General features: G+C 42.8%; 1 protein-coding gene across 2 annotated transcripts in view; it reads left to right on the top strand.

Moving 5' to 3' along the window:
• Positions 1–13,335, top strand: part of b3gat1b (beta-1,3-glucuronyltransferase 1 (glucuronosyltransferase P) b) — a 42,268-nt gene extending 28,933 nt beyond the window's left edge. For both annotated transcript variants that reach the window (XM_061898120.1, XM_061898119.1), the window contains 2 exons: positions 12,590–12,886; positions 12,971–13,335. In XM_061898120.1, coding sequence (XP_061754104.1) covers positions 12,590–12,886; positions 12,971–13,057 — 384 coding nt within the window. In that variant the 3' untranslated portion in view covers positions 13,058–13,335. The remainder of the gene's footprint in view (positions 1–12,589; positions 12,887–12,970) is intronic.
• The last annotated feature ends 666 nt before the right edge of the window (positions 13,336–14,001 follow it).

Below are 14,001 nucleotides of genomic sequence, written 5' to 3' on the forward strand. Positions count from 1 at the left end.
ACATACCTTCTAAATACAACATTTAACCAAACAAACATACATTTTTAGTTCACATAACTTTTTAAAATACATTGTGATATGTTCTTTTTGAAATTAAATACTGAGTCACTCATTTTTATTTCTTTACCAACAGAATTCCACAAATTAACACCGAGAACAGATAAACATCTACGTTAAACAACTAGTCTTGCTTTTGGTAAAAAAAACTTAGATTCATCTCTTAGATTGTATTTGCTGATCTGTAGAGAGAAAAGTATTTTTGAATTCCTTCTGGAAGGGTATTTATTTTTGCTTTGAAAATTATCTGTGTTATTTTATAATAAACAATATCTTAAAATTTCATAAGTTTCGATTTAACAAATAATGGATGGGTATGGTCATAATATCCTGCTTTGTTTATTAGCCGTACAGCTTTTTTTTGCAGCAAAACAATATCATTAGTTATGGTTTTAAAAGTGGTTCCCCAGAGTTCTACACAGTATGTCATGTATGGAAGTATCAAAGTATAATAAATTGTTAACAAAGAATTATAATTAAGTAATTCTTTAGTTTTATACAAAACACCAAGTGTTTTCTGATATTTTTGTTTTTATATAATTTACATGTTGTCGCCATGATAATTTATAATCAATTATAACTCCCAAAAACTTAGTATCAAAGACACGCTCAATTTGATCTCCATTTATTTTAATATTTACTTCATTAGATACCTCAGTTTTGGTACCAAATATCATAAATTTAGTTTTAGCAATATTAAGTGATAATTTATTCATATCAAACCAGTTTTTAAGCACTGTCATTTCTTGTTCTATTTTTACCAAAAGTTCATTAAAAATTTTTCCAGAACAAAGTATAGTTGTATCATCAGCAAACATAAAAAATGTTAAGAAACTTGATGCATCACAAAAATCATTAACGAAAATTGTAAATAACTTAGGACCAATTATAGAACCCTGAGGAATTCCACAAACTATATTTTTAAATCCAGATATTGTATTATCCACCTGAACACATTGTTTTCTATTTTCTAGATAGCTCTTGATCCAGGACAGAGCTGGCCCTCGGATGCCGTACTTATCCAACTTATTTATTAACTGTCTGTGGTCTATGGTATCGAAGGCCTTTTTTAAATCAATATAGATGGCTATTGTAAATTCATCATTATCCATAGCAGTACTAACCTCCTCAAGCATATGCATTACTGCATACGTAGTTGTTCGATTTGCCCTAAAACCATACTGCTGCGGCTTAAGCAAGGTGTTTTTTTCCAGAAAATTATTTAACTGTTTTGTAAAAAGCTTTTCTAAAATTTTTGAAAATTGAGTGAGTATTGATATGTTTTCTCTGAGGAAAACATATCAATAAATCAATCAATGTTTATTTATATAGCCCTAAATCACAAGTGTCTCAAAGGGCTGCAGAAACCACAACGACATCCTCAGTAGAGCCCACAGAAGGGCAAGGAAAAACTCACACCCAATGGGACGTCGGTGACAGTGACAATGATGACTATGAGAAACCTTGGAGAGGGCCGCATATGTGGGCAACCCCCCCTAAAGGAGCCGAAAGCAATGGACTGCGAGCGGGTCAAACATGATTATGTGAAAGTCCAATCCATCGTGGATCTAACATAACGATGAGAGTCCAGTCCAAAGTGGATCCAATATGGTAGCAGAGTCCCGTCCATAGTGGAGCCAGCAGGAAACCATCCCAAGCGGAGGCGGATCAGCAGTGCAGAGATGTCCCCAGCCGATACACAGGCGAGCGGTCCATCCTGGGTCCCGACTCTGGACAGCCAGTACTTCATCCATGGCCACCAGACCTGCCCCCCCCCCCCTACACAAAGGAGAGGGGGACAGAGGAGAAAAAGAAAAACGGCAGATCAACTGGTCTAAAAAGGGGGTCTATTTTAAAGGTTAGAATATACAAATGAGTTTTAAGATGACACTTAAATGGTTCTACTGAGGTAACATCTTGAACTGTTACGGGGAGGGCATTCCAGAGTACTGGAGTCCGAATGAAAAACACTCTATAGCCCGCAGACTTTTTTTGGGCTCTGGGAATCACTAATAAGCCGGAGTCCTTTGAACACAGATTTCTTGCCGGGAGATATGGTACAGTACAATCGGCAAGATAGGCTGGAGCTAGACTGTGTAGAATTTTATACGTAAGTAGTAAAACCTTAAAGTCACATCTTAAGTGCACAGGAAGCCAGTGCAGGTGAGCCAGTACAGGCGTAATGTGATCAAACTTTCTTGTTCTTGTCAAAAGTCTAGCAGCCACATTTTGTACCAACTGTAATCGTTTAATGCTAGACATGGGGAGACCCAAAAATAATACGTTACAGTAATCGAGACGAGACGCAACAAACGCATGGATAATGATCTCAATGTCGCTAGTGGACAAAATGAAGCGAATTTTAGCATTATTACCTAGATGAAAGAAGGCCGTTTTAGTAACGCTCTTAATGTGTGACTCAAACGAAAGAGTTTGGTCGAAGATAATACCCAGATTCTTTACCAAGTCGCCATGTTTAATTGTTTGGTTGTCAAATGTTAAAGTTGTATTATTAAATAGAGGTCGGTGTCTAGCAGGACCGATAATCAGCATTTTCGTTTTCTTGGCGTTGAGTTGCAAAAAGTTAGCGGACATCCATTGTTTAATTTCATTAAGACACGCTTCCAACTGACTACTATCCGGCGTGTTGGTCAACTTTAAGGGCATGTAGAGTTGGATGTCATCAGCATAACAGTGAAAGCTAACACCGTATTTGCGTATGATGTCACCTAGCGGCAGCATGTAGATGCTGAAGACTGCAGGGCCAAGGACCGAACCCTGGAGAACTCCACACGTTACTTTAACATAGTCCGAGGTCACATTGTTATGGGAGACGCACTGCATCCTATCAGTAAGATAAGAGTTAAACCAAAACAGGGCTAAGTCTGACATACCAATTCGTGTTTTCATACGCTGTAATAAAATATTATGATCAACGGTATCGAAAGCAGCGCTAAGATCGAGGAGCAGCAACATAGATGACGCATCAGAATCAATCGTTAGCAATAAATTATTAGTCATTTTTGCGAGGGCTGTCTCCGTAGAATTATTTGCCCTGAAACCGGATTGAAAGGTTTCACATAGATTGTTAGCTTCAAGTGTTCATTTAGCTGCTCTGCACCAATTTTTTCGAGGATTTTTTAAATAAAGGGAAGGTGAGACACCGGTCGGTAGTTTACCATGAGGTCAGGATCGAGGTTAGGCCTTTTAAGGAGAGGATGAATAACCGCTTTTTTGAATGCTAGGGGAACAGTGCCAGAGGAAAGTGATAAGTTTATAATATTTAGCACTGATGGACCTAATAATACAAAGAGCTCCTTGATAAGTTTCCCAGGAAGTAGGTCAAGTAAACATGTTGTTTGTTTTATTCCATTTACACGTTGTAACAATTCTTCTAATGTTATTTCATCAAAAAGAGAGAAACTATTTTGGAGGGCAGTATCCGTCGTATCTACAGTCATATCTGTGTTAATAGAACCCAGTTGTAGCTGGGACGCATTGTCTTTAATCTCCTTTCTAATGACTTAAATTTTCTTATTAAAGAAATTCGTAAAGTCATCTGCCGAGTGGGTGGAGCTACTGGAAGGAGTCCCTTGTTGGGTTAGCGATGCTACCATACTAAACAAAATATTAGGATCCTTTTTATTAAGACGGATGAGATTTGAGTAATATTTAGCTTTAGCTAAGGTAAGCACGCGTTTATAAGTTATTAAACTATCACTCCGTGCTTTATGGAAAACCTCAAGTTTAGTCGAGCGCCATTTGCGTTCCAGCTTTCTACATGATAATTTATGAGTTCTAGTTATTCTGTAAACCACGGGGTACGCCTTTTTGGAGCCTTTTTTAACTTCAGCGGTCCTATACAATCAATGGTTTTGCGCAGGGCTTCGTTAAAGTTGTTAGTGAGGTTATCAATAGAGCCCACATAACTTGGGAATGGTGCCATTACCGAGGGCAGGGGGGGGGGGTCATATGTGGTCCTCTCCAAGGTTTCTCATAGTCATCATTGTCACTGTCACCGACGTCCCACTGGGGTGAATTTTCCATGGCCTTATGTGGGCTCTACCAAGGATGTCGTTGTGGTTTGTGTTGTGCAGCCCTTTGAGACACTAGTGATTTAGGGCTATATAAATAAACATTGAGTGATTGATTGATTATATATATTTTTTTTGGGCTAAGTAATATTCCCTATAACAGGGGTCGGCAACCCGCGGCTCTTTGGCCACTCTGATGTGGCTCAGATGCACAATCCCCCCGATTTTTACGGGGGGATTCCGGTTCTCGGAGCCTCTTCCGGACATTACCCGGGGTCAACATTCTTCGATTTTCACTCGGACAACAATATTGAGGGCATGCCATGATGGCTTTACTTTTAGCGCCCTCTACATTTTGACGCGGTTCACAAAATAAAGAAGACAATGGGAGCCGCAACCATTCTCGCGAATAACCGCTGGTGGTCACCCAGACAACAAGAATAAGGGCGTGCCATGAAGCCATTGCCTTTAACGCCCTCTACAACATGTACAGACATCTTGCATACTGGGTGACACAAAGTACAAAAAAGGTTGTGATATAAATAACTTTAATACTCTTACTTATATGCACCACACTGTGAACCCACACCAAACAAGAATGACAAACACATTTCGGGAGAACATCCCCACAGTAACACAACATGAACGCAACACAACAAATACCCAGAATCCTTTGCATCCATGATATTCCTGACTATATTATACATCTCCGCCCAGCTCAACCGACGCACGAAAGGGGGGCGGGGGTGTTATGGTTCTAGCGGGGTGTATAATATAGCCTGAAAGAGTCATGGATGCATAGCATTCTGGGTAATTGTTAGGTTGCGTTTATAATGTGTTACAGTGCGGATGTTCTCCAGAATTGTGTTTGCCATTCTTTTTTGGTGTGGCTTCACAGTGTGATGCATACTAGTAAGATTGTTATTATTGTTTATATCAAAACCTTCAGTGTACTCTGTGTCTCCCAGTATGCCTTGCAGTCGTGTACGTGTACTGGACTGGCAAGCTGTCTGTACATGTTGTAGAAGGCGTCAAATTCAATGGCTTCATGGCACGCCCTCATTACTGTTACATGGGTGACCACCAGCAGATATTCGCGAGAATGGTTGCGGCTCCCTTTGTCTTCTTTAATTTGTGAAACGGACCTAAAATGGCTCTTTGAGGGGTAAAGGTTGCCAACCCCTTCCCTATAAGGAAATTACCCTATTTTCCAACAACAAACGGTTTGTCACTAAGGAACTGAAAGGTGTCATGAACATTAAGAAACGCATCTTTTACACAGGGAGCATGCAGCAAAGTAAAGGCATTAACAGAGTGGTAAGGAGCGAACCTGAAGAGTTTATATGGATAAGGTAGAACACAAATATACCAGTGGAAATTTTCGGGCAGCTTGGAAAGGAATAAGTGCAACAATCTCCATCTCTCAGGGAAGTAGCGTGAGTGACAGGAATCCGATAAACATTGAGAGAATAAATATGGCTGACCTCCCAGATGAATTTAATAATTGTTTATATTATTAGGAATATTTGTGATACAGTATGTACATTTTCAGAATGTGCTTGTTCTATTTGGGGCCAAAGTAAATCAATCTAAAGTTGTCGTAGTTGGGGTGGGGGTGTGGTTGTGGGGCAACTGTACCCGTAGGAAATAATGTAAGTCCAATTAATTTGTTCCAGAAGAGTGCCGTGTGGACGCCACGTTATACTTTGCTATGAGTTCTTTCTCAACTTCATCAAAGTGCCAGCATTTGCAACTTTCTTTGACTTTGTTGTGTCCTTTTTTTGCAATCGTTGGGAATTTTAAAAAGAACCAAAAAAGGACAGAGATTAGAGATGAAATTTATGGCTCTTTGAAAGGAGCCCTTTTTTTAAAAGATCCGTTCAACAGACGATCTCGTTAAGGTTCTTTTTTTTTTTTTAAACCTCAGAGTATATTAAGGACTTTGTCGTCCTTTCAGGTACATTTCTGCTCTATTTGTGGCCATTATTTCGGTTGCTGTTTCTTGAAACATGTTTTTTTTCCTTTGAGAGGGATTTTTTTAATTGGAATTTTTTATTTCAAATTTTTCATCACCAATACACTGGGAGATCTTTTTATAACAGTTAAGACGAAAAAGTCCCAGGCAGTTAAGAGTGTATACAAAAAGTTGGGGGTTTTTTTCTACTTCTTTTGCAACTTCAGTCCTATATAAAAATAGCAAACAACATGTCAGGACTTATCCTTACTCCAAATCCCTAGCCCTTTAACATGTATGAAGTATATGATTGATAACTCATTTTATGCACTTTTTTCACATAGTTAGATGAAATGAGCATTCAAGGGTTAAACTATATAGTTATTTAGATGACATGTTAGCTATTTTTATTAGGACCGAGGTTGATTAGGAAATTTGAACAAAAAAGGACAATAAAATAGGAATCCAAAATGTATTTTTATGAGGGCTGTAAAAGTTAACATGATAACTTGTTAACAATAATCTGACGGCACACATTTTATTAATGCACATGCATCTTGTCTCCTTTTTGACCCTCGGTCCGTTCCGTAACGTGGGAAAAATAATGGCGTTTAGTTACTGTTGAACCACAGGCTCGAAAATAGCGAGGTGAAATGCACAAAGTAAATGGCACATTCCAAAATCCCCTGTTCAAAGCCATCGACAAGAAAATACTTTTGTCTTCGATCACACCATGAGACAACATCATTGAAGCAAAGGCGTGCCGGCGCACTTTACCGCTTACAGGGGAAGAATTTTACTTCCGTGCTTGGATTACTGTTGAGTGCGTGGAGCGCATAACGTGTGGATTGGTATTTTGATTGGTTTAGTAAGATGGGGTAAAAGCGCAGCAGAAAGAAAAGGCAGGAATTCTTTAATATTCTTTTTTTTTTCCAACCTCAAAAACCTCTTCTTAGAGTTAAACCATTCACAAACAACTGGCTTATTCTCAATAATAGCGCTACGCGTCACATCTACATGGGGCGGTATAGCTCGGTTGGTAGAGCAGTCGTGCCGGCAAATTCAGGGTTGCAGGTGTGATCCCCGTTTCCGATATCCTAGTCCCTGCCCAAGGCACTATACCCACCTGCTCCCAGTGCGACCCACACTGGATTAAAAATGTAACTTAGATATTAGGTTTCACAATGTAAAGTGCTTTGAGTCACTTGAGAAAAGCATTATATAAATATAATTCACTTCACTTGAGTCTACAAACCCCGTTTCCATATGAGTTAGGAAATTGTGTTAGATGTAAATATAAACGGAATACAATGATTTGCAAATAATTTTCAACCTATATTCAGTTGAATATGCTACAAAGACAACAAATTTGATGTTCAAACTGATAAACGTTTTTTTTTTTTGCAAATAATCATTAACTTCTCTCTGAGCTGCCACCTTACCGTGGTAGAGGAGTTTGCGTGTCCCAATGATCCTAGGAGCTATGTTGTCCGGGGGTTTTCATGGCCCTGGTAGGGTCTCCCAAGGCAAACAGGTCCTAGGTGAGGGATCAGACAAAGAGCAGCTCAAAGACTTCTATGGATACACAACATAATGGACTCAGATTTACCTTGCCCGGACGCGGGTCACCGGGGCCCCACTCTGGAACCAGAGTTGAAGTTGGGGCACGATGGAGAGCGCCTGGTGGCCGGGCACACCTCGAAGAGGCAACGTGGGTCATCCCTCCAATGGGCTCACCACTCATAGGAGGGGCCATAGAGGTCGGGTCCATTGTGAGCTGGGCGGCAGCCGAAGGCAGGGCACTTGGCGGTCCGATCCTCGGCTACAGAAGCTAGCTCTTGGGACGTGGAACGTCACCTCACTGGGGGGGGAAGGAGCCTGAGCTAGTGCGCGAGGTAGAGAAGTTCCGGCTGGATATAGTCGGACTCACCTCGACGCACAGCAAGGGCTCTGAAACCAGTTCTCTCGAGAGGGACTGGACTCTCTTTAACTCTGGCGTTGTCCGCAGTAAGAGGCGACAGGCTGGTGTGGCAATTCTTGTTGCCCCCCGGCTCAAAGCCTGCACGTTGGAGTTCAACCCGGTGGACGAGAGGGTAGCTTCCCTTCGCCTTCGGGTGGGGGGACGGGTCCTGACTGCTGTTTGTGCTTACGCACCAAACAGCAGTTCAGAGTACCCACCCTTTTTGGGTACACTCGAGGGAGTACTGGAAAGTGCTCCCCCGGGTGATTCCCTTGTCCTACTGGGGGACTTCAACGCTCATGTTGGCAACAACAGGGAAACCTGGAGAGGCGTGATTGGGAAGAATGGCCGCCCGGATTTAAACCCGAGTGGTGTTTTGTTATTGGACTTTTGTGCTCGTCACGGATTGTCCATAACAAACACCATGTTCAAACATAAGGGTGTCCATATGTGCACTTGGCACCAGGACTCCCTAGGCCGCAGTTCCATGATCGACTTTGTAGTTGTGTCATCGGATTTACGGCCTCATGTTTTGGACACTCGGGTGAAGAGAGGGGCGGAGCTTTCTACCGATCACCACCTGGTGGTGAGATGGCTGCGATGGTGGTGGAGGATGCTGGACAGACCTGGCAGGCCCAAGCGCATTATGAGGGTCTGCTGGGAACGTCTGGCAGAGTCTCCTGTCAGAGAAAGTTTCAATTCACATCTCCGGAAGAACTTTGAACATGTCACGATGGAGGTGCGGGACATTGAGTCCGAGTGGACCGTGTTCCGCACCTCTACTGTCGAGGCGGCTGATTGGAGCTGTGGCCGCAAGGTTGTTGGTGCCTGTCGTGGCGGTAATCCCAGAACCCGTTGGTGGACACAAGCAGTGAGGAATGCCGTCAAGCTGAAAAAAGAGTCCTATCGGGTTCTTTTGGCTCATAGGACTCCGGAGGCAGTGGACGGGTACCGACGGGCCAAGCGGTGTGCAGCTTTAGCGGTCGCGGAGGCAAAAACTCGGACATGGGAAGAGTTTGGGGAAGCCATGGAAAACGACTTCCGGGCGGCTTCGAAGCAATTCTGGACCACCATACACTGCCTCAGGAAGGCAGTGCAGATGTTCTGCTGACTTTGACTGCGGATGTTGTGGATCAGTGGAGGGAATACTTCGAAGACCTCCTCAATCCCACCAACACGTCTTCCTATGAGGAAGCGGTGCCTGGGGAATCTGTGGTGGGCTCTCCTATTTCTGGGGCTGAGGTAGTTAAAAAGCTCCTTGGCAGCAAAGCCCCGGGGGTAGATGAGATCCGTCCGGAGTTCCTTAAGGCTCTGGATGATTTGGGGCTGTCTTGGTTGACAAGACTCTGCAGCATCGTGTGGACATCGGGGGCTGTACCTCTGGATTGGCAGACCGGGGTGGTGGTCCCTCTCTTTAAGAAGGGGGACCGGAGGGTGTGTTCCAACTATCGTGGGATCACACTCCTCAGCCTTCCCGGTAAGGTGTTTTCAGGTGTACTGCAGAGGAGGCTACGCCGGATAGTCGAACCTCGGATTAAGGAGGAACAGTGTGGTTTTCGTCCTGGTCCAGCTCTATACTCTCGGCAGGGTTCTTGAGGGTGCATGGGAGTTTGCCCAACCAGTCTACATTTGATTTGTGGACTTGGAGAAGGCATTCGATTGTGTCCCTCGGGAAGTCCTGTGGAGAGTGCTCAGAGAGTATGGGGTACCGGACTGTCTTATTGTGGTGGTCCGCTCCCTGTATGATCAGTGTCAGAGCTTGGTCCGCATTGCTGGCAGTAAGTCGGATACGTTTCCAGTGAGGGTTGGACTCCGCCAAGGCTGTCCTTTGTCACTGATTCTGTTCAGAACTTTTATGGACAGAATTTTTAGGCGCAGTCAAGGCATTGAGGGGTTCCGGTTTGGTGGCCGCGGGATTAGGTCTCTGCTTTTTGCAGACGATGTGTTCCTGATGGTTTCATCTGGCCGGGATCTTCAGCTCTCACTGGATCGGTTCCCAGCCGAGTGTGAAGCGACCGGAATGAGAATCAGCACCTCCAAGTCCGAGTCCATGGTTCTCGTCCGGAAAAGGGTGGAGTGCCATCTCCGGTTTGCGGAGGAGACCCTGCCCCAAGTGGTGGAGTTCAAGTACCTAGGAGTCTTGTTCACGAGTGAGGGAAGAGTGGATGGTGAGATTGACAGGCGTATCGGTGCGGCGTCTTCAGTAATGTGAAAGTTGTACCGATCCGTTATGGTGAAGAAGGAGCTGAGCCGGAAGGCAAAGCTCTCAATTTACCGGTCGATCTACGTTCGCATCCTCACCTATGGTCATGAGCTTTGGGTCATGACCGAAAGGATAAGATCACGGGTACAAGCGGCCGAAATGAGTTTCCTCCGCCGAGTGGCGGGGCTCTCTCTTAGGGTGAGAAGCTCTGCCATCCGGGAGGGGCTCAACGTAAAGCCGCTGCTCCTCCACATCGAGAGGAGCCACATGAAGTGGTCCGGGCATCTGATCAGGATGCCACCCGAACGCCTCCCTAGGGAGGTGTTTAGGGCACGTCCAACCGGGCGTGCCCTAAACACATCCACGGGGAAGACCCAGGAAACGTTGGGAAGACTATGTCTCCCGGCTGGCCTGGGAAAAACCTTGAGAAACCCCCGGGAAGAGCTACACGAAGTGGCTGGGGAGAGGGAAGTCTGGGCTTCTCTGCGTAGGCTGCTGCCCCCGTGACCCGACCTCGGATAAGCAAAAGAAGATGGATGGATGGATGGAATCATTAACTTTAGAATTTGATGCCAGCAACACGTGACAAAGAAATTGGGAAAGCTGGCAAAAAATACTAATAAAGTTGAGAAATGATTATCAAACACTTATTTGGAACATCCCACAGGTGTGCAGGCTAATTGGGAACAGGTGAGTGCCATGATTGGGTATAAAAACAGCTTCCCAAAAAATTCTCAGTCTTTCACAAGAAAAGATGGGGCGAGGTACACCCCTTGGTCCACAACTGCGTGAGCAAATAGTCGAACAGTTTAGGAACAATGTTTCTCGAAGTTCAATTGCAAAAAATTTAGGGACTTCAACATCTACGGTCCGTAATATCATCACTCCATCGCCGGAAACCAACATTGAATGACCGTGACCCTCGATCCCTCAGATGGCACTGTATCAAAAACCGACATCAATCTCTAAATGATATCACCACATTGGCTCAGGAACACTTCAGAAAACCACTGTCACTGAATACAGTTCATCGCTACATCTGTAAGTGCAAGTTAAGGCGCTACTATGCAAAGCCAAAGCAAAGTGGAAAAGTGTTCTGTGATCTGACGAGTCCACATTTCAAAATGTTTTTGGAAATCTTCGACATTGTGTTATCAGGACCAAAGGGGAAGCGAACCATCCAGACTGTTATCGACGCAAAGTTCAAAAGCCAGCATCTGTGAGGGTATGGAGGTGCATTAATGCCCAAGGCATGGGTAACTTACACATCTGTGAAGCCACCATTAATGCTGAAAGGTACATACAGGTTTTGGACTAACATATGCTGCCATCTAAGCGCCGTCTTTTTAATGGACGCCCCTGCTTATTTCAGCAAGTCAATACCAAGCCACATTCAGCACGTGTTACAACAGCATGGCTTCGTAAAAAAAGAGTGCGAGTACTTTCCTGGCCCACCTGCAGTCCAGACCTGTCTCCCATCGAAAATGTGTGGTGCATTATGAAGCGTAAAATACTACAGCGGAGACCCTGGACTGTTGAACGACTGAAGCTCTACATAAAACAAGAATGGGAACGAATTCCACTTTCAAAGCTTCAACAATTAGTTTCCTCAGTTCCCAAACTTTTATTGAGTGTTGTTAAAATAAAAGGTGATGTAACACAGTGGTGAACATGCCCTTTCCCAACTACTTTGCCATGTGTTGCAGCCATAAAATTCTAAGTTAATTATTTGCCAAAAAAAAAAAAAAAATATGAGTTTGAACATCAAATATCTTGTCTTTGTAGTGCATTCAATTGAATATGGGTTGAAAAGGATTTGCAAATCATTGTATTCCATTTATATTTACATCTAACACAATTTTTCCAACTCATATGGAAACGGGGCTTGTAACTCACCGGTACTACAGTAACAAAACATGTCTTACATTGCCATCATGCTTTGATTGTGGAGATGTTTTGGAATGTTATCTGTAGTATTGCTGCCTAAATAAATGCTAATACATTAGTTGAGGAATATAACAATTATAAACATTTTGTGGCAGTGTATGTTACTACTCAGTGGCCTAGTGGTTAAGGTGTCCGCCCTGAGATCGGTAGGTTGGGAGGTCAAACCCCGGCCGAGTCATACCAAAGACTATAAAAAAAAATGGGACCCATTACCTCCCTGCTTGGCACTCAGCATCAAGGATTGGAATTGGGGGTTAAATCACCACAAATGATTCCCTGGCATGGCACTGCTCCCCTCACCTCCCAGGGGGTGATCAAGGGAACGGGTCAAATGCAGAGAACAAATTTCTCCACACATTAGTGTGTGTGTGACAATCATTGGTACTTTAACTATAACATAATTTTAGTTAGTAATTTTTTTCTCTAACTACCAGATGCGATGGACCACCAAAGTCTCAGTATGGCCCGTCGCATTTGCGGGGGGCCTTCGGTACGAGTCCCCCAAAGTAAATGCCATGGATAAAGTGGACGGCTGGAACGTTTCGTATGATCCTCATCGACCCTTTGCCATTGACATGGCTGGATTTGCAGTCAACCTACATCTCATCCTGTCAAAACCTTCGGCTAATTTTGATCTGCAAGCGAAGGCAGGATACCAGGAGAGCAGCCTACTAACCCAACTGGTGGTCTCCCTTGACGACTTGGAGCCCAAAGCGCAAAACTGCACCAAGGTAATGCAAAAAAAGCTCAAAATACTCAAATCACACCGGTTTCAAAATCATACAAACGATGCGTTTTTGTCTTCTGACCTGCAGGTCTTAGTGTGGCACACCCGCACACAAAAGCCAAACCTGGGACCCAAGGATGGGAAAGGATTTTTAGACCCTAATGTGGAGACATGACATCCACTAACAGAAAAAGATCATTTGCAAAGTATCTATAATATGTTATATTTACCCCGGAACCCACTAAGATTCTCCTGCTAATGGGACACAAGTTTTGATCTTGAAAAAAGTCAACTTTGACACTGAAAAATGTTAAATATAGAAAAAAAAAAGAGTGCAAATTGGGTTGGGTTTTAAATCTTGTAAACTAATAATTTATTAATATTTTCCACTTTGATATCATTGAGCTTTTTTTTTTTTTTTTTTTGCAGATTAAAATATTTTTACAGTGTGAATTTTTTTCAGTTTCATATTTTTCCTCTTTTTCTTGCCTTTCATATCCGTCTTTTTTTTCTAGATTCAAGCTATTGGCCCGAATTTACCAAGAGGGGGCGTGGCATCATGACAGACTTCAAAAAGAATAGAGACAGTCTCTTTTTGCGTTCCCTTCAGTAAACGTAATGTAATGTGATGCTTTTCATGATTCCGTATTCCGTATAAAACCAAGCCAGGTTCAACAACATGAAAGTAAAAACACAAAATCAATACGGAACTGACTGCCCAATGAAGGTTTGACACACGGGTTCATGAAACAAATTAGTCATTGAATCATAAAAATAATGACTTTAGTTAACTATTACAATGGTTGAAAAATTTTATTAATTTTACATTAAAGTAATAACATTTTTGTGTTCATTTCAAAAGGTAATTAATCAATTACACTTAAGTAATTATTTAAAGATGTATTATGTATTTAATTTTGTCCCATTTGACCCTCTATAACTCTATCCAACTCTGTAAGTAAGCTTACTTATAGGTTCAATATATAAGTTAATTTCAATAACGTAACTTTTTGGTTCACGCGCTTGTTAGACTCTAACCGCATTTTTTTGTTGAACCGTCAGAAGTTGTCTCTTCCGGAAGATTTCACAGGCATTTAATTAAACAGGTCACAGCTAAAT

Source organism: Nerophis ophidion, linkage group LG04 (genome assembly GCF_033978795.1).
Source record: "Nerophis ophidion isolate RoL-2023_Sa linkage group LG04, RoL_Noph_v1.0, whole genome shotgun sequence".
Taxonomy (NCBI): domain Eukaryota; kingdom Metazoa; phylum Chordata; class Actinopteri; order Syngnathiformes; family Syngnathidae; genus Nerophis; species Nerophis ophidion.